General features: G+C 39.9%; 3 protein-coding genes and 1 long non-coding RNA gene across 5 annotated transcripts; 1 reads left to right on the top strand and 3 right to left on the bottom strand.

Annotated features, from left to right (window-relative positions):
- Positions 1-846: 846 nt before the first annotated feature.
- LOC116689818 (arrestin domain-containing protein 3) lies at positions 847-3,532 on the bottom strand. The gene is made up of 6 exons (XM_032516452.1): positions 2,894-3,532; positions 2,700-2,760; positions 2,435-2,600; positions 2,260-2,347; positions 1,913-2,169; positions 847-1,528 (listed from the first exon to the last, which is right to left on the bottom strand). Exons 1-6 carry the CDS (start codon positions 3,150-3,152, stop codon positions 1,400-1,402), a joined length of 960 nt encoding a protein of 319 aa, XP_032372343.1. The 5' UTR covers positions 3,153-3,532; the 3' UTR covers positions 847-1,399.
- On the top strand, positions 1,329-7,435 carry LOC116689819 (uncharacterized). Its single transcript, XR_004332106.1, has 3 exons — positions 1,329-1,339; positions 1,640-1,651; positions 7,351-7,435. It is a non-coding gene; the product is annotated as an uncharacterized LOC116689819 (long non-coding RNA).
- LOC116689817 (arrestin domain-containing protein 3) lies at positions 3,787-9,250 on the bottom strand. The gene is made up of 6 exons (XM_032516451.1): positions 8,882-9,250; positions 8,032-8,092; positions 7,799-7,946; positions 7,598-7,694; positions 5,719-5,975; positions 3,787-4,918 (listed from the first exon to the last, which is right to left on the bottom strand). Exons 1-6 carry the CDS (start codon positions 9,159-9,161, stop codon positions 4,670-4,672), a joined length of 1,092 nt encoding a protein of 363 aa, XP_032372342.1. The 5' UTR covers positions 9,162-9,250; the 3' UTR covers positions 3,787-4,669.
- Positions 9,251-10,779: 1,529 nt separating this feature from the next.
- Positions 10,780-16,834, bottom strand: LOC116689816 (arrestin domain-containing protein 3). Of its 2 annotated transcripts, XM_032516449.1 has the most exons (7): positions 16,481-16,833; positions 15,803-15,844; positions 15,239-15,299; positions 14,814-14,964; positions 14,309-14,405; positions 13,537-13,793; positions 10,781-11,087 (listed from the first exon to the last, which is right to left on the bottom strand). In XM_032516449.1, the coding sequence occupies exons 1-7, from the start codon at positions 16,740-16,742 to the stop codon at positions 10,821-10,823; spliced, it is 1,137 nt and encodes a 378-aa protein (XP_032372340.1). In that variant the 5' UTR covers positions 16,743-16,833; the 3' UTR covers positions 10,781-10,820. The 2 variants fall into 2 exon arrangements, with proteins under 2 accessions (XP_032372341.1, XP_032372340.1); XM_032516450.1 differs by lacking the exon at positions 15,803-15,844 and having other exon boundaries at positions 10,780-11,087; positions 16,481-16,834.
- Positions 16,835-25,421: the final 8,587 nt, after the last annotated feature.

The raw sequence follows: 25,421 nt of genomic DNA, 5'->3' as shown, positions 1-25,421 counted from the left end.
TACATTAAAGGCTGTTTGACATATTATTTCAATTACATTTTATGTGTTTCCACTCAAATATTAATACATTTTCTGACAGACGCAACTAACACACGATGACATGTCATTTGCAGCAGATGTGAGGTGAAACATGAGCTTAATATTTCAATTCCCACAACAGCAGTGCAGAGTACATGTATACCAGAACAGTGGGATCTGAAGACTTGTGCTTTTGTATCATCATTGTTGTTGATAGTAGAACATTTAAATGATCTCTGTTTTTGTGTACCAGAACCAAACACTCTTCTCTGTCTCTCTCTTTCTCTTTCTCTCTCTCTCACCATAGCCAGATCTAATGTTTCCAGGATGGATCCCAACCATAAAATGCTCAGCTCAACATGTTTCCCCTCCTGGGCAGAGAAAGATCTCTGAGTCTCTGTCAAGAACATGGGCCTGGTTTCACTTAAGAACCACTGGTTGGGTAACACATGTAGGCCTACTGTTAGAATCATGAATGTGCCTTTGTTCAATACTTCCCTCTGTTGCAAAATGAGTCCATGGACAAGGATGAGTGTGAGAAACCCTTAACATCTGATTCTCAGATCCTACTGAGTCATCGTTTCTCTCTGTGCTGCCATGTATTCTCAACAGCCATGATTGTGAGGAGAAGAAAAATGACTTCTTAAATGTAATGATCATTAATATTATGTTTATTATTATTATTGGTTCAAATTAATTAGTAGGCCTAGGCCTTTTATACAGAACAATCCTTTCTCACCTTAGCAAGTTTATCTATTAAAAAACGTCGTATCTACTCTGGTGCAGTCATGGGAAGTAGCTAAGCAGTTCCACCAAAGAGACCTCTCCCTAAACTTCTCACACAATTTTATTTTAAAAAGTGCTCAAAGATATAAAATATTTTACAAAAAAATGCAAAGACTAGACAACATTCCAAAATGAAGAGATTTCTACAGGAAACTTATTTTTTTCTTCATTATTACCCCGATGCAAGGAAACTAAACTACCTCGAAACTAGCTCCACTTCAACCAGCTCGACCAGTAAAATGCTAGGCATCAGTATTCATTTAATAATGTAATAGATGATAATATGCCAGATACATAAGTGACTCCATGAATTATTTCTACATTGTGGTACTGCTTGGTTTACTTATTGTAAGTGAAGGATCTGAGTAGTTGGATTTATTAAGTACATACTGTACACTCAAAAGAATCTGGAAGGCTACTTAGTGACACACATCTCCATCTAGTGGAGAGGAGAACATCCAGTGAATTCTCAGGCATTTGAGGCAGGATAAACTTATTTATTATGTTGCTATATTGAACTGTTATTCTATGTCCTGTTGCTCCTTGTTATAGCAGCACATGCACACCACTGTCCCTTGATCTAATGGATATTTTTTTAAGTAGGAAGCTTTCTAAACCAGATGGATCTCTTTGGTTTTTGTTTATGTGGTTTTGGCGAACCCAACAGAATGACCAGAGGAAGTTTGATCTCTGGGTCTCTTGCCAGAGGGACATCAAGAGTGACCTGCAACCAAATAAAACAAAACTTTTAATAATTCATCCTAAGAAATATCCATTTTTCATTGAGCTGTAGGTTTTCTTTGCTCTGGCTCTCTGTCACTACATCAGTTTTGAGCTGATAGAAAAGGTTGGGCTGTAATATGACACTGTGTCCTACATGCACCCATCACTGGTGTGTAGACAAGCCAGGAGGCCTGTCCTCCTTAACCCCTCCTCCTCCCTCTTCCTCGCTGTCGCTCCTCCCTCATACAGCCACGGTGTGGTGCTGTTGTCATGTTCCCTCTGAGCTTGACAAAATGTCATGTGTTTTTGCAGCCGCTGTATATCCAAGCCAGGTGTTTTTTTAATAAATGAATCATCAATGACACAACATACACAATGTAAATACCTTGATTGCGTACTCGAGCTTCATCATGCAGCAGTTGAAGAAGGTAGTGTGGAGCTGTGGAGGGATGCTCAGAACTTTGGTCATGGTCTGACTGGTCTCAGGGGGAACAGGGTCTCCTGTACCAAAGAGGGTGTCATTCGTGTGAATGATCCTCTTTGACTGGGCAACAAAGGTGTGCTTTTCACACAGGTAGAACTTGGGTGTTATTGTGCGTGCAGAGTCGTTCAGTACCTCTACAGAGACTCCTATCGCATCACCTATTTATATTTAGGAGAAAAACATCATTAATGTTCAAGTTAAGGCCATCCAGAAAATACAAATTTGTATTTCTTTTTAAATCTGTTTACCTTGCTTTACTCCCATTTTTTCTGAACTAACATTGATCGTAACCTTTGCAGAGCCATAAAATGAAATCCTGGTTGCATATTGTTGCTCCTACCAAATGGAAACATAAGCCGAATAAACCAAATAGCTGCATAGAAGATTATTACAGCATAGTATGATTATTAATTCCATAAGTACCTTAAGTCCAATGATTATCCTTTCTGATTTAGAGGCAAAGGGGAACTTGGTCAGAAAAGGGAACTCAGTCTTGGTTTTGTGGACGAGCCAGATTGACTGAGTCAGCTGTGCTCGCAAACTGTATGTAATTTTGCCCCATTTCCCCTCGTAAGATGAAGGCATATCTCTGTAGGGAAATAGTCCAAATACATAAGGGAGATTGTTATATTTCACCAGCTGGCTAGAAAGTATATATTGTGGTTATGAATATATACTTTACACGCACTTATTTGGAATCACAAAGGTGAATGGATACACATTTTTCCCAGGGCGGATGATTTCTGAACCTTATAAAAAAACAAAAATAAACGTTGTTGTTAAATACACATCCATCAGTTATTAGCATACTATAACATATATATCAAATCAAAAGCTTTAAGCACTCTTTCTTTTTTGGTAGAAATGAGTGACAATACTAACCATCTCCTTTGTTCTTATCCTGAAGAACAATATGTTCAAAATGAAAGTAGATCTTCTTGTCACTGTGCATCTCTGTGGATTGTCCTTCTTGTTGATGCCATGTCACCTTGGCTTTTCCTTTGGCTTTGACCAATAAACACTGCACTTTGGTTTCCTTGCTGGTCACTACTGTCACCCTGCCAGACAGGATGTCCCCGGGAGAGAAGGTGCCTCGTTCATTTGCCTTGTTGTAATCCACTGAGATATGCTTTACAGTCATGATACTAAATCAAATAACCTTCCCAAAGGCTGTGGAGTCAAAGCACGATGACGTTGCTCCTTTTTGTGTAGAACGATTCCTGTAAATCTACTGGAAGCCGGTTTGAATGGATCCACGGTGGTTTTGAAGTGGCGCCTTTTGCTATTGAGCAAGGATCAAGCAAGGCTGGCATATACACTGTAGCAGTGGACCTCTCCAGAAGCTGTGTTCTGTCTCACATGACCACCTGATCATGAACTGCAGGTGTCACTTACACACAGGTAACTCTAGCCAGCAGCCTTGCAGTCTAAATTAGACCAAATAAATTGAGATTGACGTCATGGATGCACTAAGACAAAAGATTCCAGTATGCTATATGTGTGAACATTCATTTATATATTGATGATTTAGGCAGGCATGATGCATGCTAAATTTGTACGTATTAAGGAGATACACATAAGCATTTAGAGCATATTCCTTTCTTCTAGCGCTACAGATTTAGACAAAATACCCATCAAGATTTCTGTGGACCATAACAGTGCTGTCTACCTATGCACATCTGAATATAGTTAAAACATTAAATTTTACCCGTTGGTTTATTGAATTTTACTTTTACACTGACATCATTAAAACAATAAGTTGAAACACAAGTTTCAGTTTAGGCATATTTATTGTTCAAAATACAAGTACGAATATACAGCCAATTCCCTTTTGTAATATTTGATATAATAAATAAATAAACTTAACTATAGCTATTCCAAAAAATGATATAAAGTATACCATTTTGAATCCAGCTATTGATAAAAAAATTAAAGTGTAACTGTAGGTTATGTCAACAGTAGTTCTGTTCAACATGGCCCTTGTGATATTGATTTAAGCAGGCTGATAAAAAGTTAGTATTTACAAAGTCTTAAGTTGCCAGACCCTCCTCCAAAGCACGGTGAAGGAGGGTCTGGCATAGCATTCGGGGATGGGAGGAAAAACATGCTCTAGTTTATTGGCATTTCTTTAAACCAATCAGAATTGTCATGGGCGGTGCCAAAGTCCGCTGCAAACTAGTTGTGTGATAGAAAAATAGATGGATATACTTATAGTTATATACTTATATATATACTTATACTCATTAGCAACTGCCAAGGTGGCATGACGTTAACACTCTCCTCTTATACTGATCAGCTATTTTGGGGGAATCACGTTAGTGTAAACCAATCAGAGTAGGGCATGTATGTTCAAGCCAATCACAGCATGACAACCTTATTTTAAATCGGTTCTCTCCCCTGCTTCTGTCAGTTGTCTTTTCAGACGAGAGTGCAAGCCGCACAGCCACAGTGTCCTTGGTCTTCTTATGGCTCACAGCTCCCTTTTTTAGTCGCCACCACCAGTGTCTGGACTCCATCGGGGGATATATCTGGGTTATTGTAAACCTCTAAAATATATATATCTTTTTACGATAGTTTCTCCTGATTGAAATGACTAATGGTGCTGTACTTACAATGTGGTTAATCTAAGCACAGTGCAATGCTAAAACGGTGGCATATTTAAAGTGCACTCGTATATTCGCTAGGGTACATTGAATATACTTCATAAGAAGGTGGGGGATCCACTTCTTGGGGTGCTGCTTGTGCTTGTGATGCCGTGTTACAGGGTGCTTGGTCTGAGTCCTCAAATGCATTAAATCCAAAGCCTACAGCAGCAGGTGGTTTCATAGCAGGAACCTCAAAGGAAGGTAGGATGACTATCGGGAGTTTGATCTCTGGGTTTGAAGCAAACTTGACATCAAGACAGATCTGTGAAAAACATTGTTGACGTTAGATTGTTGGATTTGTCTTCTTTACATCACCAGAAATATTCTGCAGTACTAATCTATTCATCTATTCAAGTCAGTGGACTGTAAGACAATAAGACTGTTTTTGAGCCATTCTTCTGTTCTTATGCTTGATAACTGTTTTGTTTGAATAGCTACTAATAGGAAGCTTACATTATTCCTTTGTTTTGTACGTAGAGGCGCCCTCTTTTTGACTGGATGTTTTTATCTCTAGAGTATGTTGAGTTGATTAGGTTTGTGTGTGCTCTACCTTTTTTTATAAGTTACTTTTAGTATTTGTTTTGTTATTTTACCAACGGTCAGTGAAGAAAATGCTCCCTTTGTCCTTCTATCTATTTCAGATCATGGCACAGGATTTGTTTTTGCAATATCAGTATTTGATATTTAAAAAAAAACATTAGGACAGATAAGGCAAGCAGGAAGAAAAACACAACATATGGTAGTGTACATATGTTGTGTTTTTCTTCCTGCTTGCCTTATCTGTCCTAATGTTTTAATACCATGTGATATGATTTTTTACTGCAACATAATTTCCCCATGGGGACAATAAACATGAACTGAACTATTTAGGTCACTTGTAACTTAAAAATTAAACCTCATTCACAAAGCACATATCAGAAATGTTAAACAATATAAACAGAGGCAAAGAAAAGCCAACAAGCTTCCTATTATTAGCTATTCAAGTAAAACAGTAATCAAGCATATGAACAGAAGAATGGCTCAAATACAAGATCTATCACTTGACAATATAGTGAAGTTTACCCTCAGCTTGTACTCCAGCTTGATGATGGAGCAGTTCAAGATGGAGGGAGGTAGCTCTGTGGGAATGGAGAAAACCTTGGTCACAGTCTCTTTCGCGGAGGATGCAACAGCCTCACTCTTCTCCTTAAGGATAATCTTTTTGGAAACACTCTGGTGACCCTGGGCAAAGAAACTCTTCTTCTCATATAGTATGAATTTGGGCTTCGCTGAACGAGTTGAGTGGTTGCTGACTTCAGCTGTGACTCGGAGAGCCTCGCCTGTGAAAAATGGAGAAAAGAAAGCTAGTCAATTTCTAAACCGAAACAGTACATTGACGTAGTATGAAGAGCGACAATGATATGGAGCTAGGTTTGTTTCTTTATTACAGGCGAGAAAATAAATGATCTGAGAGAAGAAGAAAAAAAGAAAATTTATCCCACTGATAGCAAAAAAGCATTTTATGAGAGAAAAAAATATTTGAGAGAAAATGTTTTCATACCAATAGCAAAAAATAATATTTGAGACTAAAAAAAGTTTAAATAGAAATTTGTTTATTAAATCTATTTCTGAGAAAAAAAATCTCTCTCAAAATACTTTTATAAACTGTCAAAATTATATTTTTGGCTATCAGTGTGAACATTTGTTTAAGTCTTTGCTCTTGATGCAAATTTTTGCTCTCGCCTCAGGATTTTTCTCGAGGTGAAAATAATGTTATGGGCGGGGCCACGTTCCTATTGTCCAGTCGGGTGAGCACCATCTTGTCTTGGGAGTCCATCTGAATCATTACACCAGTGTCACGGTCATAGATGCGCTGCCTTAGTTGAGCGCGGAAGCTAGCGTTAGCTAACTAGCAGCCAGCCTACTTCTAAATAAATACCTCTTAATTATATAAACACTTAAAACAGTCAAACTGAAACACTGGTGGTGAGCTCCTGGTACTGCAGCCGTCTGTTTAGTAATTCATATTTAATCCTTTATTTTCTTTCCAAAAGCCAGATTTGAGCACACACGCATACATGAAGATACCTTTAAATGTTAAGGGGAAAATTAAAAAAGGGAAACTGGATCTGTGAATTCTCACAGAATCACAATTTAATTTATATCTTGCTGCTGAGAATCTTGCTCAGAATCTCATTAACCTGGAGTCCCAGTCTCTGTCACAATAATCATATACAATATATGATGTTTTAGGCCGATTGGCAGCCATCCATTTACAATGTAGGCAATGGCATAAAAAGAGCCTTTTTTTCATGTCCACTAAAGTTTCTCAGCGTGTACTCTAGAAACGTGTGTGGTCCAGGTCATTCACAAGGCTACTTTTACTTTTATACTTTAAGTAAATTTCCAAGCCTGTACTTTGTTACTTTTACTAGAGTAAAGAAGTTAAATCAGTACTTCTACTTTTACCAGAGTATTTTTTAACACAAGTATCTTTACTTCTTCTTAAGTTTGGGAAGTGAGTACTTTTGCCATCTCTGTCCGCGTGTCACGTTTCCTAAACCCAATTGTTGGTTTCTTTTTTTTTTACTAAAGCCAACCCCATTCTTCTTTTCCTAAACCCAACCCACGTGTCACGTTTCCTAAACTTAACCGTCACTTTCTTCTCGCGATAACACGGCAAGTGGTGTGTATGTTTACGCCCGATGTATGCAGCGTAGACGTACACGCGGATAGCTAAAATTGCATACAGATAACACGCCACTTGGCTTACGAAAGTAGTGTGTATGTCATAATGTCACGTTGCCCTGGTACTGATTGGCATGTATTTCCATGGCTGGGGCATGAGTAGATTACATTGAGAGTGCGGCAAAGGCAAAAACTTGCTGGACCTGTTCAACCTTGTTGGCTTAGGTTTGGGAGGAGTAAAGTGATACGAAACAAAAGTAACTCATATTACTACCTTGCATGTATCCCATCCGCTTGGTGTGAACATCCATTGAAATGTTTCCAGAGCCAAAAACGTTGACAGATTTATCCTTGCAACCATTCTGAGGTTCCTAGAAGAACAGACCCCACATCAGATTAACACAGTTAGACAATTGTCTCTTTTGCTTAGGCAACAATGGTTGCAGTTTTAAAGATAGCCTAAATGATTACTTACCATAAGTCCGGGAGTATCCATGTCTGCTTTGGACACAAATGTGAAGTGGGTTTTAACCTTTTTTTTCAGCTTCATCGATTGATGAAGCTCTGCCTTTAATTTATGAACAATGTTGCCTATGGAGGATTTGAAAGATGATGGGATTTTTCTGTAAATACAAATAATAGAATATTTAAAGAACGCGAAAATAAGTCAACCATCAATTCTAAAGTAAAGAATTAAAGAATAGGCACCTGTCAGGAATCTTAAAGGAAAAGGGAAATGCATGTCTTCCTTTACAAATGACTTCAGTGCCTGGAACAGAATTAGGAATTATTTAAGATACAGTTGGTAACTTAAAATGAAAGTACCTTTTCATATTTGCTCAAACTCTCACTATATCCTGACAGTACTACATGAATCAGATAATCTATGAAAAAAACACATTCCTCTGCCTCTTCCTGGTGCTCCTAATGGCGCCAGGAAAACAAACAACCAGCAGTGTCAATGACTGCTAGAAAACTGCAATCAAACTGTCAAATATAAATCAAGATTACGTTACTAAAATACATATTTTAGTATACTGTTTAGCTGTAAAATTACTTTTATAAAATTAGAAGCACTAGAGAGAGGCATAACATAACTTTTTCCCAGATTATCAGTATCATGTGATACTGTCAGCATATAGTCATAGGCCTATATGACATTGATTCCCAACAAGGGGTACAGTTGCAAGGGGGTGTGTGAAAATAGAGTGTTCAACTAGTTTAAAAAATGTTAAATTATGATTTGAATAAAGAATATATTTAATTATTAAAAAATACAAGTCAACAGTCACACCTGAACACATTTTTAACATACTGTACGTTGGGAATCAATAAAGGAGTACATGAGTTCCTCTGGGGATACCCCAGACCAAAAAGGTTGAAAACCACTGATACATAGTGTATGACATTTCAGCAAACATCACAAAAGATTACTTCTGGGTTACCTGCTGAACCTTTTATTTACATCATATCAATAATGGCTCATTATCTAAAAGTCATTGCATTATCTTAAGTACAATGCAGGCTATGGTATGATTGCATTCATTTAATACATTACCATCTTGTCTTGCCTTTCTCAAAATATGATGTTTGACATCATAATATTTCTCATTAGACCAGTACACATGATGTTGATTATCCCCGTAATGTTCAGACCAGCAGACCCGAGCTTTTCCTTTTGCTATAAAAACAAGCGACTGGATTTTCGTTTCCTTGGAAACCTCCACGATAACTCTACCATTGATGGTATCTCCATTTGAGAAGGTGTTTTTGCTGTTGATGGCATCATATTCAATTGAGAAGTTTTTGATGGTCATTTTCCTCAGAGAAATACTCATGAAAAATCGAAATCTCTTGTGAAACCATGAGGAAAGTCAAGGTTTGTAAAACCTGAACAGCTGCTCAGCACTGTTTATATATGTTCTCAGGCATGCGAATGTTGTTGAACCGGTTTATCACGTGCGTGAAGGTGGGAGGAAGCACATGCACAAAGGGGAACTGGTAGTGTTCAACCATGCAAATTCACCACAGTATACTGAACAAATAAAAAAATATCTTACATGACAAATGAACACAACACGCTAACTACTATAAATTTTGCACATGCTGTTTGACATAATGAGATTTTAAGTCCAAATAAAGTTTACAGTTGAGTGAACCAAGTATTGGCTCTTAATATCTTCTCTTGGCCAAAAGCTACAGAAAGGTACTGCAGGTGTAAATGTGACACGGAAAGTATTTGTTTGGTTATAGTTTTAGTGCAAGTATGTTTGCTGTGCTAGTACGTTCTACTACGCTGATGAAGAAATTTTTACTAACCGCTGTTTAAGCCAACCACTGGGAAAGTGGCAATGGTTGGCTGAAAGCAGCGCTGGACACCAGGCGAGCATTCCGCGACTTGAAGTATCACCCACCTGGGAGTTCTCATTAGACCAGTACACATGATGTACTGATTGTACATTGCCAAACTCCGTCCCTCCCTCTCCCAACCAGATGCTGAGAAATTGATCTAAGCCTTTGCCTCCTCCAGGTTGGACTACTGTAATGCCCTCCTCGTCGGGATCCCTGGCAGGAGCCTGCAAAAGCTCCAGCATGTTCAGAATTGCGCTGCCCGGGTCCTGATGAGGAGGCGCAAATATGATCTTATCACTTCGGTCCTGAAATCCCTCCACTGGCTGCCCATTAAACACAGAATTCAGTACAAAATCTGTCTCCTTACCCACCAGTGCATACATGGAACTGCCGCGACCTACCTCAGTGAACTCCTCACCCCACACACCACCTCACGAAACCTCCGCTCCTCCATCTCCACCTACTGCCTGCACCAACCAAGGACTAAACTCTCTACTATGGGAGACAGGGCCTTCCAGGCAGTCGCCCCACGGCTCTGGAATACACTCCCAGAGACCCTAAGGGCCCCACAAACTGTGGAGATTTTTAAGAAGGGCCTAAAGACATTACTATTTCAAAAGGCCTTTTAACAGTCATAGTTTTAATTTTAGTCTTATGGTGTTTTATTGCTATTTGTTGATTTTGTTATATTCTGGGAACTGTTTTAACTCCTTGCTACTGTAGCACTTTGAGATTTCATTTGAAATGTAAAGGGCATTATAAATAAAATGTATTATTATTATTAGTTCTGGAGCGGCTGAGAAGTTAGTTACTGTAACAATTCAAATGTAACAGTCAGTGGCGTTTTCGAACCGTCTACTAGTGGTGGGCGGATTGATCTAAATATTGATAATACCGATACCAACGTTGGTATTGATCAATACCAGTGTCGGGGGGGGAAGGAGTTGTTTGGCAGTTGAGTTTAAATATCAACAATCTTTTCGCAGCATCACCAACTTCCCCTTTAAATTTGAATTTAAAAAAAAGAATGGTCAAGGACAAAGCAGCCAAGGCTATATTGAAGCAGTTAATAGTTAATTAGATACTGGACGTCATGACATAGTGGAACAACATTTTTATTTATTGTCCTTAAAAGTATTTTCACACTAGTATTTATTGCCGAAATCCGTCAAAGGAGGGTCCATCCCATATGCTCCATAGGGAGGAGGGGGATCTGAAGGGTGGGGTGCTCCTGCTGGTGGTTGTGGTGGCACAAGCCCCCAGGCTGGTGGGTTTGGGATCCCAAATGGTTCGAATCCAAACCCAGAAGCAGCCGGTGGTGGTGCCACCCCAGCAGGAACCTGAGACGCTGGCAGGATGACAATGGGAAATTTGATCTCTGGGTCTGAAGCATATTTGACATCGAGGTAGACCTGTGAAAACATTGTTGATGTTAAATTGTTGGATTTAATTTTGTCACCAGAATTATACTACAGCATTATGTAGATCTACAATTATTGCCCCCCCTGCCCCCAACCTCACCCCAGCCATGTTCCCTTCCCTCCACACACCTCCCCCCTGACACCACCACATCCCAGTCTACACACCTCCCCCCCAGCACCACAATACCCCCGTCCTCCTCCTCAATACAATCCCCGCCCCACATCACCACAGACCAGGTCAGAGAGCAGCTGAGGAAGCTCCGGCCCAGGAAAGCAGCAGGCCCAGATAAAGTGTGTCCGAGACTGCTGAAGACCTGCGCAGCAGAACTGGGGGAGCCGCTCCAACGGATCTTCAACCTTAGCCTGCAGCTAGGGAGAGTGCCCACCCTTTGGAAGACATCTTGCATTGTTCCGGTTCCCAAGAAGAACAGGCCCAGCGAGCTGAATGACTTCCGACCGGTGGCGCTCACTTCACACCTGATGAAGACGTTGGAGCGGCTCTTCCTCAGCCTCCTCAGACCCCAGGTACAGCACGCCCAGGACCTCCTGCAGTTTGCGTACCAGCCAGATGTTGGTGTGGAGGACGCCATCCTCTACCTGTTACACCGGGTCCACTCCCATCTGGATAAGGGGAATGGCACAATGAGGGTCCTCTTCTTGGACTTCTCCAGTGCCTTTAACACCATCCGGCCCCCTATACTCCAGGACAAATTGATCAGGATGGGAGTGGACCCCTATCTGGTAGACTGGATCAGAGACTACCTCACCGACAGGCCACAGTACGTCAGGCTGAAGGACATCATGTCTGACACTGTGGTCAGCAGCACTGGAGCCCCCCAGGGCACAGTGCTGGCCCTTTCTCTTCACCCTGTACACCTCGGACTTCTGTTACAACTCAGAGCTGTGTCACATACAGAAGTACGCAGGGGGGACAGGGAGGAGGAGTATCGGAGTCTGGTGGGGGACTTTGCTCTCGGGTGTCGCACTAACTGCCTACAGCTCAACACCTCTAAAAAAAAAGGAGCTGGTCGTTGTTTTTGGGAGGTCCAGACCAAAACGCAACCAGTCCTGTTGGGGGAGTTGAGGGGGACCCAGTCCATCATACAAATACCTCGGCTGTGGCTGGACAACAAACTGGACTGGACAACAAACAGCAGCCACCTGTACAGGAAGACACAGAGCCGGCTGTAAATTCCTGAGGAGGGCACTCCTTTAACTCTGCAGCAAACTGCTGTGGATGTTCTACCAGTCTGTGGTCACCAGTGTCCTCTTCTACACTGTGGTGTGCTGGGGGGGCCCGCATATCAAAGAAGGACACCCACAGGGTGGATAAACTGATCAGGCGGGCCGGCTCTGTGGTCGGCTGAAGCTTGACTCACGGTGACGGTGGCAGAGAGGAGACATAGACCAAACTGCTGGCTATTACTGAAATGCCAGCCACCCCCTGCACACCGTCATCAGCACCCAAAGGGGCCGGTTTCGTGGAAGGCTGCTCCTTCCCAAGTTTCCGGACCAACAGACTCAAGGACCTTTTTGTCGCTCATGCCATCAGACCAACAACTCCTCACTAGGGGGGAGAGGAAATAGGGCAGAGAGGACAATACATACTACTACATACATACATACATACATAGTACACATACATGCATACACAGTACACATACTACATACAAAAACAGTACACATACATACATACATCCACACCTTGACTTAAAATTTACACCTAGTCACTTATCACTTTATCACTTCAATACTGGACCCCAACACTGACACTTTATATATTTATGGTCTTTTGTTTGTTTTAAATTTGACAAATGTTCTTATTGTTGTTATTATCATTATTGTTATTTTGTTGTCTTTATACAGTCTTTTTTTTTAATCTATTTTTTAATTTCTTTTTTCTTGCTAAAACTGCTGCTGGAATTTTCAATTTCCTTGCGGGAGTCATCCCAAAAGGATCAATAAAGAGAAGTCTAAGTCACAGTCTAAGTCTATTTACACCCTGTCTTCAAAAATGACTCCTTTAGATAACACCATGAACAAGACGAGAGGGGTGGGTGCAGTTGCTCATCTTAATGATGGTTTTAAACAAAGTTAGCACTCACTGGCTATTAAGAGATGTGCTAATTTTTTTCTGATGCCATTTGCTCAATAATGTTTTAGCAAATTTAAGTTGTATTGATCTAAAAAGTGAAATTACCCATCCTCTCAGTAGAGTTGAGGTTTTGGTAGGTTTTGTGTGAGTTATATGCTTTCAAGACTGTAAATAACTTACAGGCACATTTGTGATTTTGGACTATATTGGAAAATTTAACTTGAAATGTTTATTGAATTAAAAAATCCCTACAATTGTCAATAAAGACGAGTTCAGGAGACATCTTTTAGTGTACAGTCACATAAGACAGGGCACAAACATCTCTGTTGCCATATAGATGCTTACCCTGAGTCTGTACTCCACTTTGATGATGCTGCAGTTGATGATTGAGGGCTCTGAATCAAATGGAACCGGGAGGACTTTTATGACATTTTCTTTAGTAAAAGGTGCGATGGGCTCTCCCACCTCTTTGAAGAGGTCCAAAGTCCATACTTTTCTTTTCCCCCGTGCAAAGAAGCTGTGCTTTTTGTACACACAGTACTTGGGCCTGATCTGGCGAGACAAGTTGTTCTGGATGAAGGCCAGAACCTTCAATCCTTCTCCTGCAAAAAACAGATCAGAAAAATCAAAACAACCCTAGGTATGATACCCTGTTTACACGTACATGGTTATTTAGACAAACTGACACATTTCCCTTTGTTTGTACCCTTTGTTTACACGAAAATGGAGTACTCACCTCTGAAAACAAGTCTTTCTTAAACTCCTAAGAGTGATTTTGAAAACCTTCATTTTCATGTTTGCATGTAAACTGAGACAAACAGAGGTTTAGGAAGCCGAGGAAGAGGAGAGAAAGGAAGTGATTTGTTTCTATTATTTTCGGCATTCTGATTGTGGGCTTGAGCTTTTCGTTACACTACCACCTACAGGTTTGGCATGCTCTTGACGGCATATATACACACGGGTACGTGTAAATAAACACTTTTCTGAAAACTGACAGCTTTGCACAATGTTATTTTTGAAACTGAAGAGGTTAAAATGTCAATTTATGAAAATAGCCGTCCACGAGTAAGCGTAGTCTGAGACTAACAAATGTTAATATCACTTTAAGGGTTCTTACCTTGGAAGAAACCAGTTTTTTCAAGTTTCACATCCATGGCTACTGTTCCTGAGTTGAAAAATTTCATTTTCTTGTCCTTAGAATCGTGCTGTGGCATCTGAATGAAGATCAGATTTATTAAAAGCTAAATTTAACAAACACTCATGTCCACGTTCCAGTTCCTCCCAGCGCAACCAAAGCTGTGACAATTCAACAGGTGTACTGCTAAAATAACCATTAGATAATATCTCTACAGGAAAACTAAAAAAAAAATTCAAATTCAGTAATTGGCCTCAAAGTGACAGTGTTACTGATTATGTTGTGTAAATTTTAAAGCTTGTTCATACAGTGTGGCAGTGCTGAATACAAATACTTAGATATATCTCGTTGAGGCAGTTGGTGATTAAGCCAATTGCTCAATACATCGGCAAGTACTAAGGAAGGGCTGGATTGCAGTCATTCAACTTCCATCATCTAATTATGTCTAATCATATTAACAGGAATGAGGATGTAACTCAGCAAATACCATTAGCTCAGGGTAACTTCTCAGATCTTCCTTTGTCACAAAGTTGATCTTTGTTGAATCTTTCTGAGGGACTCTCATTGATCTGCTCAGCTTGGTTTCCAGCAAGTACACGATTTTACCTATACTGCTATCGAAGGAGGAGGGCATAACCCTGAAGCACAAGAGCAGAAGAACAGTATAAATGGATTGAACATTTTTCATGCACCACACATACAGGAAGAGAGCAGACAAAGTATTAAACAGACGCTAGAGAAGGTCTATAAACTACAACCTTTGACTAAATAGTTTATACATCAAAATAAACTATGATTGCTAAGGTTATGCATTTTGATTTCAGAATATAATATGCAAATTTCACTGTTTAGAAAAACAAAGTCTGGAGAGGATAAGGGTCTGTCCAGCTCACAATGGAACCAACTACTTACTGAAAAGGGATCTGAAAGGTGAATGGGTAAACATGGCATCCTGGGGAAACAACATTGCTCCCTGAAAACCAATGAATTGTAAAGAAGAACATGTTTAAATATCTGTTTTTTCACCAGTAATCACTTGTATTTAAGTTTTAACTAGCCCTTTCAATGCATGGGCTTTGCCCCCCAAGGGGGCTAGGCGAGTGTCCACAAAGCGTATCTCCTATGGAACCATTTTTATGCTATCAAGCCATCACTCGCCGTTAGCATTTCATTGACTACCGTTCATTTGTGCGCCACTTTGACAGTGAATAACTTTACATCTGAAGCATTTAAAGACTCGATTTGTCCATTGTTTATTTCTAAAGAATCACAGCAATGTATAAAAAGCTCCATTTCTCTTGGCACAGCTACCAGAAGACTTAAAACATTCAGCTAGGTTGCTCATGTCACATCTACGCTCAGCTATCACCAGAAAAATGCTTCTTATCGCTGGTCTCCGTGGAAATGTACGGCGCCACATTGTCCATTTCATTTACTGTAAATGGGCTTTACCAGCAGCTGTTGAAAAATACTTACATGTTTCTCCATTCTGGTTTGCCAGTAGTGTTTGGTTATCTCCTAAAGAAAAATCAGCACACTAAATTACCAGCAATAATGTTACTTAATGTTTAATGTTATTAAACATTTGGTGTAGAACCCAACGCAGTTCAGTTTACAATTACATTTGACACATAAAGCGCGCCACAAGCACAGAAGTAGATTCTACCCAACCTTAAAGAAAAAAAAAAAAAAAATGGCACGTAACAGTTAAATGACCTGAGCAAACGGCAGGTAAATATTTTTGCATTTCTGCAACATATTTCTTGCAAATTGCACTACACGTTGTTGCTTACATTAGTTGTTCAAGAATGAAAACTATTGCAATCATTGGAAAACACTGTTATTCAAAAAGTAAAACACTATTGGAAATTGGCAAAACACCCACACACATGATCACCTTCCGTGACGTCGTTAGTCTGAAACGGGTGCTCCATCACCATGCCACTCTTGGTTCCAACTTCCCCATTTCTCAATCTGAATGAGGAAAACTTTTTGGCCTGGCGTTGTAACGTAAGACGGCTAACCACATGCCGGGTAACCCGGGTGTCATCTGAATGAAGTTCAAGCCACAGAGCAGCAGAAGAGGGCTGGGCTCTGTTAGGCAGGTCTATGTTGAATTCAACATCTTGGTAAATGTAGCCTAGATACACTTACCTGTGAGATCTTTGTCGTGTATGATGTACTGTTTGATGCTGAAGTACTTGTCCTTGGCGTGGTAAACAACAGTAGTTTGTCCGTACCTCTCGGTCCACAACACCTGTGCCTTCCCCTTGAATTTAATCAGCAGGGATGCAATTTGGCAGTCTTTGGCCATTTCAAGCGTGACCTGACCCGAAACGACGTCGCCACTCGTAAACGTGTTTTCCTCATTAATAGGGTTATAGGTAACTTTTAGGCTCTTTACGGTGGGCGACATAATGCCTCAAGGAAATACTCTGACCGTCCTGGAGCAGAAAAAACATATCTAACTTCCGCGTCGTGTGTTGTGTAGTGTAGCCTACCGAGGAAGGTGGGAACCATAGGCTGTATATTGATTGGTGGAAACTGCGGCCCGTTTCATAAAGGTTTATAACGCCAAATTGTATTCCATTAAGCATTAACGTAGCCCGTTATGAACGGTCACAACGCCGTTTTTTACGTCGTCTAATGGCAGAATGTCATATATAGGCCTATTTCCTTTTCTGTGTAATGAATTAGAAAATAAGAAAGTTTCACTTCAACTTTTCCACTGTATTATGATATTATTATGCACCTGTGAGTCCTTGACATTTTAGTTTGCAAGTTTTAAACATGCAGCTGTTTACAACTCCACCCTTGATTAGGAGATCAGTGTCCTTTATTTCAGTTATACAGCAGGGAATATGCATGGAATAAGGGCGTTTTCCCACCTGTTGGTTTGCTTTGGTCCGAATCAGTTGGTGAGTTTGTTTAGTAAACTTGTATAAACTCGATTTGCCCTTGGTCGTTTTGGTTTCACACCTGGAAAAATCCAAGCGTACCAAAATGCACCATTACAAATCCACTCCTGTTATTGGTCGGATGTTTCTGGGGGCGGGAGCAATAAGGTCCTGTGTTCCGGAGTAAGTGCGTGTTTTTTGCATCTCCATGGTCAAACCAGCTCGATCATTTCATTAAAATGATCAGACGTTGTTTGAGACGTTACTATCTGCTCTGGTCACCGAGACTTCGCTCTGCGACGCAAGTGTCTGTCTCCCATCTTTAGCGGCAGCTGGTTAGACTACGGAGATGATGGACGGCGAGCTGGACCGCAACACTGCGAGCTCCTACAGTTTGCTGCTCTGCTGCATCACAGACTGCTGAACACACCTGACTACAGGACACATCAGCTCAGACTGGCGGAGGTTGAATAGCCGGTGCGTTTCGAGGACGGATCACGTTCTTGCCACAAACGGGCCGCTCCAGAGTTTGATTGACAGCGTACAGAGACCACCTCTTTAAGCAGGTCTCAGGACGCTTGTTTGGTCAGCTGTTGGTGCGCGCCCGAGTGCGATTGCCTCGTTCTCACATGCCCAAACGAACCGCACCAGCGGGGCAAACAAACTCTAGTTCGATTAAACCGAACTGTGGCTGTCGGTGTGAAAACGCCCTAACATTTCCTTCAGTCAAATTTTCAAATATGTGCTTAGAATGATGAAAGTGGATGGAAACCCAGCTTTCAACAGGCCAGGAAGTCCATCCCCCACTAACACAGAACGTTTAGGGAACGTTAGTTTATGGTTCTCTAAAGGTTAGTTCAAACCAAACCAAAAACAAACGTGTAGGGAACGTTCCCTCCAGGGTTCTAACGTTCCCCAAACGTTAAGAGAACCAACCAACTGTAACTTCTCCTGTGGTAGCGCCGTACCTCCACACAATGTTTCCGTTTGGTTGTTCTGAGTTTTTGAAGTAGCATAACGGTTTGCTGTCACTTGATTTAGATTCACTCAAAAATAATTGGACTTACAAAATCTAAGTAAGATAAACAGCATAGCAAGATAATCCACATCCACATCATGAAGATGGCTATGGATAAGCTCTTTGTGGAGAAGTTCTACCAGACCAGGTTTCATGGTTTATCATGTTCCTACATGATAACCAGAACTTGCTGTTCGGTCCTCCAGCGGCCTGATCGTCTGTACTGCTGCATCAGACCAAGACACACAATACAGTGTAGGCTACTGCCTACAATTTCAGTTTACCAATGGCCATAGGGTACTAATAGAAAAACAGACTGTAGAAAAAGAGAAAAACCTCTCCCAAATCCACGAGCTCTGCTCATACTTGTGCTGAGTTGAATTCATGTGGTCTGTTCTTGTTCTTTACTAATTGGGTGACAACAGTCCAAATGTATTGGCTTTGGAAAAGACAGGGTGGAGCTCATTATCATTTAAAGCTTATGATACGTGTCTCTCAACCTGCTTTCTGAATCGGACCCCTGGTATATTTCCCCTCCCCTCATTTTACTTAGGTCTAGCGTATTTGTGTCTATAGGCTATTAATCCACTTATTTGTTTCAGTTAGATCCATTGAACCATTTTCAGACAAATGTAGTCGGGTTCTTTCTTTCTTTACTATAATATATTGATATTTAAATCATTAAGGCTATACTTGAGTTGGATAGGCCTACAACAGAGGTGATGATATTAAGACTCAATGGCAGTGTTTTATTTTCACATTTTGGCTGTTGTGTCAACAAAGCTTTTTCTATAACTCTGGTTATGGTTTCTTTATGGTAGAATTTATTGGACTGTTTGCTGTAGGTGTATAAATGATGTTAATATTACAGCTAATAATCTTTTATTGAAAATGCTAACCTGTTTTATGGCTTTTTTTATTAGATATAAAAGTTTATATGAAAAAAACAAGGATGGGAAGGTGTACCGTCCCAGCCTTCTTTAATTCCTTCCATCAACTCCACAAGTCCACACAGTTATTACCACTTAAATGTCACAGCTGTCTTGTTCATATGAAATCAGTTGTGATAGGCAAAGACTCTCTTTGAAATACATTGGGTGGGAAAAAAACGCCAGTCCGGTGAAACAATTTACATAATTAACTAGATCACAATCAGCATGTGATGAATGAGTCACATGATGAGACTCATCCATAAAATAAATCATACTCGCCCTTTGCCTGGATAACACAGAAAAAGGGTGAAGGTAGGATAAGCAGGCAGGTGCTCCCCATCATCAAGCTCCTGTGGAGCGGGCAGGATCTCTATGGGGAGCTTGATCTCGGGGTCTGAAGCATAGTAGACATCCAGATAGACTATCATACCGATCATGCGTCCCGTGTTGTCATAAGGACCTCTAGTTTTGGGAAGAGGGATACACACCCTGAGTCTATACTCTGCCTTGATGAGATTGCTGTTTTGGATGGACGGATGGTGGGAGGGATGGTGATGGTCCTGGTGACAGTCTGACCTGCAGATGACCTTTCAGGATGTCTTTGGTTTCCACTTTCCTCTTCCTCTTTGCAAAGTAACTGTACTTTAAATACAGACAGTATTTGGGCTTAATGTCACAAGATGATCTGTTCTGAATGGATGCCGCAACCTGTATGCCTTCCCCTGCAAAACACAACATGTTACACAACACATAAATTTAAAGATCCCTCTTACTCTCTAGTTGATGCCTACATGTAAGTTTAGACAGCAATAATCTCATTCTGAATAAAAAATATTAAACTATTAACAATATTACAAAATCAAAGGTGGCTGCAGTAGTTGTCGACACATCTCTGTATCTCATATCTGTCTCGATCTACGTCCCGAATTAGAAACCTGCCGTTTAGAGGTATATCAATCATACACTTATTTAAATTATTAACTATCACTTTAACCCAGTGTATTTAAGTTTTGCTGAACAGCTTTGTAGAAAAGTCTATAATGAGGAATACGGAATAGACTTATTAAAATCTATAAGGATAAAAAAAAAAGTATGCAACCATATCTATCTTAAATTCGCTAACATTAGCCACCATAGGCTACTGGTCATACCAGACCAAGTAAAGTTGTAGTAGAAAAGCCTTGAGTGTGCTGATGGAGCAAATGGGCATTGGAAAGCTTACTGTCAACATGCATATCCAATATAGCTTTAAATATACATTTGTGTTGTTTCAAAAGCAGCAACCTTGAACCCAAAAGATATTTGGATTATCTCTCTGACGATACTATGGGTACGTGTTCCGTTTGTCTTATCTTTAGACAATAAAACACTCCAAAAGGACTTTGACATGGTTCAACCTCAAAGAGTTTATTTCTGAATGCAACCCACTGTTATGATTATCTGTGGAGTGTCTGTGTATGTGTAGAATTTCATCTTTGTAGATCACACATAGTATGAAATTACCTCGGTGGAAGCCGGTTTGTGCAAAGTTTACATCCATGCCATCTGTCCCTGATGTAAAGAGCGTCATTTTTTCATTAGTGATACTGTGCTGTGGAGTCTGACAGATAAAGAACAATTAGTTATGGATAGTGTTACGTCTCATTACTGCAGCAGAGTCAAGGTCAAACAACAAACCCATTGGATGCCACTTGTGTGTGTGTGCGTGTGCGTGTGTGTGTGTGCGTGTGTGTGCGTGTGTGTGTGTGTGTGTTTGTATGTTTAAGGTGGGTACCATCAGCAATGAATCACTGTAGCAAAGGAGAGTGAAGTTCACCTTAGCTTTGGTGTCTACTCTTATCGACCTGCTCAGAGGTCTATGAAGCCTATGAAGACGGTTGGCTGGTCTCTTGCACATGACAACACAATATACAAAACACACAGGATGATGGGCAGAAAATACTCTTTCAGTAGCACTATATTTATAGATCAGGTTGTTACCTCAGATTGTTACTTACAAAGCAACAATATCAACAACATTATGTAGCTACTCATGTCAAGTGGAAATGAAGCACACACTTAAATTAGTTTATGTTTCAAGGCATTGATAAGCAGGAATCTGGAAGATGTAATGGTGGACGTGAGAGGCATGGCCCAAAACTTTATTACCTGAAAGGCAATACAGTAACTTTACGTAGCACTCCTTATGGCAATGTTTATTAATTAGAACATAATACATTTCTAGGACAGAAGTGGGAATTTTTTTTTAAGAACAACAGGTTGCTGTCTTTTTTTTGCTGTCTGTGTGAATGGTTCAAAAACACCCAAATCCTCTCATTAAAAGTGTTATAATGTATAATATACAGTACATCCATTTTCACTTTTGTTTAAATGCGGATGGTAGCATGTTGTATTTCTTTCACCAGTGGAAAATTACCACTAGTTGATACATAAAAAACACAAAAAGCCTTTAAAAGTATTGTTAAAGTATGCCGCTGGAATCAAATAAACAATGAATAAAGTAAATCATTTTTTCTAAATTGAATGACATCATTTACCCTGGCCCTCCTGAATCATAACTTGCTTAATACAAGTACTTCTCTTTGTTACGATACGTTATAATTGTCCTCCCATGTGTTTCAGTCCACTTGACTTGTGCTTTTCCCTTCAGCTTTACACTGAGTGAACCTATTTTGCAGTCTTTTGACAGTTCTAGTGTAATGTGTCCTGTAATACAGTCACCACTGGTGAAGATGTCACTGTGGTTTATGGGATTATATCCCACTGAAAAGCTCTTAACCCTATCTGACATGTTATACTGTGTCACCAGGCAAAGCTGTAAGCACAAGGCAAGTTTCAGGTCAGACAGTGAGGACGGAGATTGTCTCTGCATGCAGATAGACACTCTGATTTTGTTAATAATTAAACCTCAATACTTCAATAAACCTTGCTTACTGATTGGAACCGGATTGGTAGATGAAGAATCATGGCTCTAAGAATATAAAATGTTACTTTGGAAAAAGAAAACAACACCATTTAATGAATGAACTCATTCTTACTGTGTGCAACTGCTGACAGCATAGGCTGCTGCTGGCTCTGTGTGTGGTGTGTGTGTGTGTGTGTGTGTGTGTGTGTGTGTGTGTGTGTGTGTGTGTGTGTGTGTGTGTGTGTCTAACACCTGTCAAACACATCATAAGCAGGGATCATGTAAGCTAAACACATTGCTGGAAATAATGACTATGTGGTATTCTGGCAAATTCTATCAGTACACCTTTGGTTTGTCTATAGGTGTGAGGATGAACATTGAGAAAAATCTATTTTTTTTTTTTTTTTTACAGAAATTGCGGAATCCCAAATGTGTTGCGGAATCCCAAATCATTTTAAATGTTTCTTTAAATGTTATTCTGGTGAACAGTTCTTGAGAGTAAAGTTTTTTTTACATAGTACTTTTGAAAACCCAGCGTTACATAGTGCTCCATAGTGAAAACTTTTCTCAAAAAAAGGTAAAGTGAGCATGATGAGCAAGGCCTCCAAATTTAGCAGCTGAAACCACGCTGTAACCACATACTTCATGTAATTAATTTATAGTAAACATTCTGTGGCTGTAACCCTGCAAGTTGCTGTCACCTACAGGAACAAAGGTGCACTGCACCATGTTTGCAACCAAGACACAGTTGCAAAAGTGCAAAATCTGTTTTACTGTAAAAAGCCGATAACAATTGGACATAAAAACGATTAATAAAACAAAACTTCTTGACATAAAACATACAAATATAAAAATGTTTTGCACCTCTTTTAAACATTACAGATGTTTATCCTACTGCAATAGTATGACAACATTGAAGAATACTTCATACAAAACTATAAAGACAATATAGTATTATTATTATATGTTGTGACACACCCAAGAACTAAAGGATCAGGTGGTGACATCACAGAGGGAGCACCATAAGAGAAGGCAGAGACCTTGGTGAAGAAACGGGACACATTTGGACATGGAGGTGGTAGTCCAGGTGTCTAGTAATGAGAAGGTTTCTGGTTTGATCCCTGTGTCCTGAAGCAAGACAAACAGGTCCTGGTGAGCAGGGTGGCACCTTGGCAACCTCTGCCACTACTGTGTGAATGTATGTGTGAATATTATCATGTGTCAAGCTAGAAAAGCATTAAATACAGGCCATTTAGCATTTATGCTGTCAGCCCTGTAGGTCTTTGTTGTTATCAGAATCAGATTCAGCTTTAATGGTCAAAGTTTACACATACAAGAAATTTTACTCTGGCTTTTTGTTGCTTTCAAAGCATTCAACACAGAAATAAGACAAACGACTACAACAAGGAAAACGAACTATGTAAAGATGTAAGTTTGTATATAAAAAGTCTATGTGCATACACATGCATACGTACACACATGAACATCATTATCATTTTCATCAACATCATGGAGAACATTATCTTACTGTAGCCACACTTCTATTTTAGTCAGATTATAGAGTAAAATAAGTTTTTACTAAGAAAACAGCACACATATGACAACAGTTAAAAAGTTAAAAGATATGATGGAACTTGAGATGTACTTACAATAATATATTCCAGATCTTCACATTAAATGTTTTTTGGACTATATGAGACAATCCCTTGAAGATTCAGATGCACAGTTATACATTTTCCATTTTCAGGTGAAGAGCAGGTGAATTGTATCTGAATGTTGACAGTAGACATTGAAAATGAAATGTAGATTATAAAATACAAAAGTACAAATGTTCAAACTGTAACATATTTTCCCCCAATAATAAACTAAAACAGAATACATTTACATTAATTCATAGATTAAAAAAACTGACACTCTGACCACTGAATGGAGGCAGTATATTGCTGTAGGGCAGTTTCCACCACATTTAACATCATTATTGTTTAGACAGTACTTGTTTGACACTATTACGATTATAATAATCTTTCCCAGAAACAGAAAAGCATTCCACCATCCTTTTGTTTAAGATGCATATTGAAACTCTCAAATAAGGCGGCTGGTGGGCATTAACAGTGGTGTCACACAGGGTGATGGGAAACAGCCCTGTGAGGTCGGGGGGAGCTCTTACGCTGCGGCTCACCTATAGTACCTACAAGAAAACAAGATAAAACAGACTGGAAATTTTGATCTACTGAAAATCCAAAACAGATGTAAGAACTAACATCAGCTTTAGATGTATTTAAAGTGAAAACCAAATGAATGATTTCTTCCAGCATCTTATAGCCCTGCCCTCCTCAGTCCACCAGACAGTTTGTCGTAGGTACCAACCTCAATAAAGTAATGGACCTCCATGATGCTGTGATGCAAACAAGGGAATGGTGAGCATGATCCTAGTGTGCACTTCAGAGGGGTGAGCTTTCATGGGCTGTCCTGTCACTGCCATCATCTATTGGCCTGTTTTGTGGCTGTAGAAAACCTGTTTCTGTTGCAGTATCAACAACACAGTGAATGAGGTAGAGTACAGTAGAGCATGTAAATCAATTAACATAACTGCATGTGTTGAATCTTAAAACGTATTTGGTTTATTTTGTATCTCATCAAATAGCTATTAAAGTTTGAGGAAAAAATAAGTCAACCTGAGCAATGCAGTTAATGCAGGGATGTATAGTTCCTTACCATCTGTACTAACAGGGAAACTCAATCAACTTTATCAAGCTGCACCATCAGAATGCCACTGAGAAGTAAACTTCATGCATAAAAGCGAAATGGTCTTCCATATATTCAATATTTTATTTAGTTAGATTTAGATTTTAATGGCAGTGAAACTTTAATTTCCTTTGTGCATTGCACTTTGGGACAATGTGTCACACTTAATGAGGCCATGTCTTGAAAAAGTTCATTGTGTCAAACTCTAGTTTTTAGCAGTGGAATGTAACCAAGACCATTTACACAAGTGCTGTACTTAAGAACAAATGCAAGGTAAATATACTTCCATCTGGGAGGAAGGACCCAGGACTAGGTGGGGGGATAACATCTCCAACCTGGCCTGAGAACGCCTTGGGATCCCCAGTCGAAGCTGGTCAATGTGGCTTGGGAAGGGGGAAGTTTTGGGGTCCCCTGGTGGAGCTGTCCCCCGGCGACCCGACATCGAATTAAAGGACGAAGATGGATGGATGACAATTTTGTTGTTCAACTCAGCTACATCTTAGGTAAATGTTTTTTTTACTGCACTACATTTGTCTGACAACTATAGTTGCTTTTTAGATTACAATTTCCCATCCCCTTCCTGCATGGGTTTTAGTGT

The sequence above is a fragment of the Etheostoma spectabile genome, chromosome 5 (assembly GCF_008692095.1).
Source record: "Etheostoma spectabile isolate EspeVRDwgs_2016 chromosome 5, UIUC_Espe_1.0, whole genome shotgun sequence".
Classification (NCBI taxonomy): Eukaryota; Metazoa; Chordata; class Actinopteri; order Perciformes; family Percidae; genus Etheostoma; species Etheostoma spectabile.
This window is presented reverse-complemented; position numbering and strand designations above follow the sequence as displayed.

Excerpts from the sequence above, each read along its gene's own strand:
- LOC116689818 (XM_032516452.1), bottom strand. The coding sequence starts at position 3,152 with ATGACTGTAAAGCATATCTCAGTGGATTACAACAAGGCAAATGAACGA. Across the intron at positions 2,761-2,893 it reads GGATAAGAACAAAGGAGATG|GTTCAGAAATCATCCGCCCT; the intron begins GTTAGTATTGTC and ends TTTTTTTATAAG. Across the intron at positions 2,170-2,259 it reads AAAAATGGGAGTAAAGCAAG|GTGATGCGATAGGAGTCTCT; the intron begins GTAAACAGATTT and ends AAATATAAATAG.
- LOC116689817 (XM_032516451.1), bottom strand. The coding sequence starts at position 9,161 with ATGAGTATTTCTCTGAGGAAAATGACCATCAAAAACTTCTCAATTGAA. Across the intron at positions 8,093-8,881 it reads GAGAAAGGCAAGACAAGATG|GCACTGAAGTCATTTGTAAA; the intron begins GTAATGTATTAA and ends ATTCTGTTCCAG. Across the intron at positions 5,976-7,597 it reads GCGGATGGGATACATGCAAG|GCGAGGCTCTCCGAGTCACA; the intron begins GTAGTAATATGA and ends CATTTTTCACAG.
- LOC116689816 (XM_032516449.1), bottom strand. The coding sequence starts at position 16,742 with ATGTCGCCCACCGTAAAGAGCCTAAAAGTTACCTATAACCCTATTAAT. Across the intron at positions 15,845-16,480 it reads ACACGACAAAGATCTCACAG|GAGATAACCAAACACTACTG; the intron begins GTAAGTGTATCT and ends ATTTTTCTTTAG. Across the intron at positions 15,300-15,802 it reads AAACCAGAATGGAGAAACAT|GGAGCAATGTTGTTTCCCCA; the intron begins GTAAGTATTTTT and ends ATTGGTTTTCAG.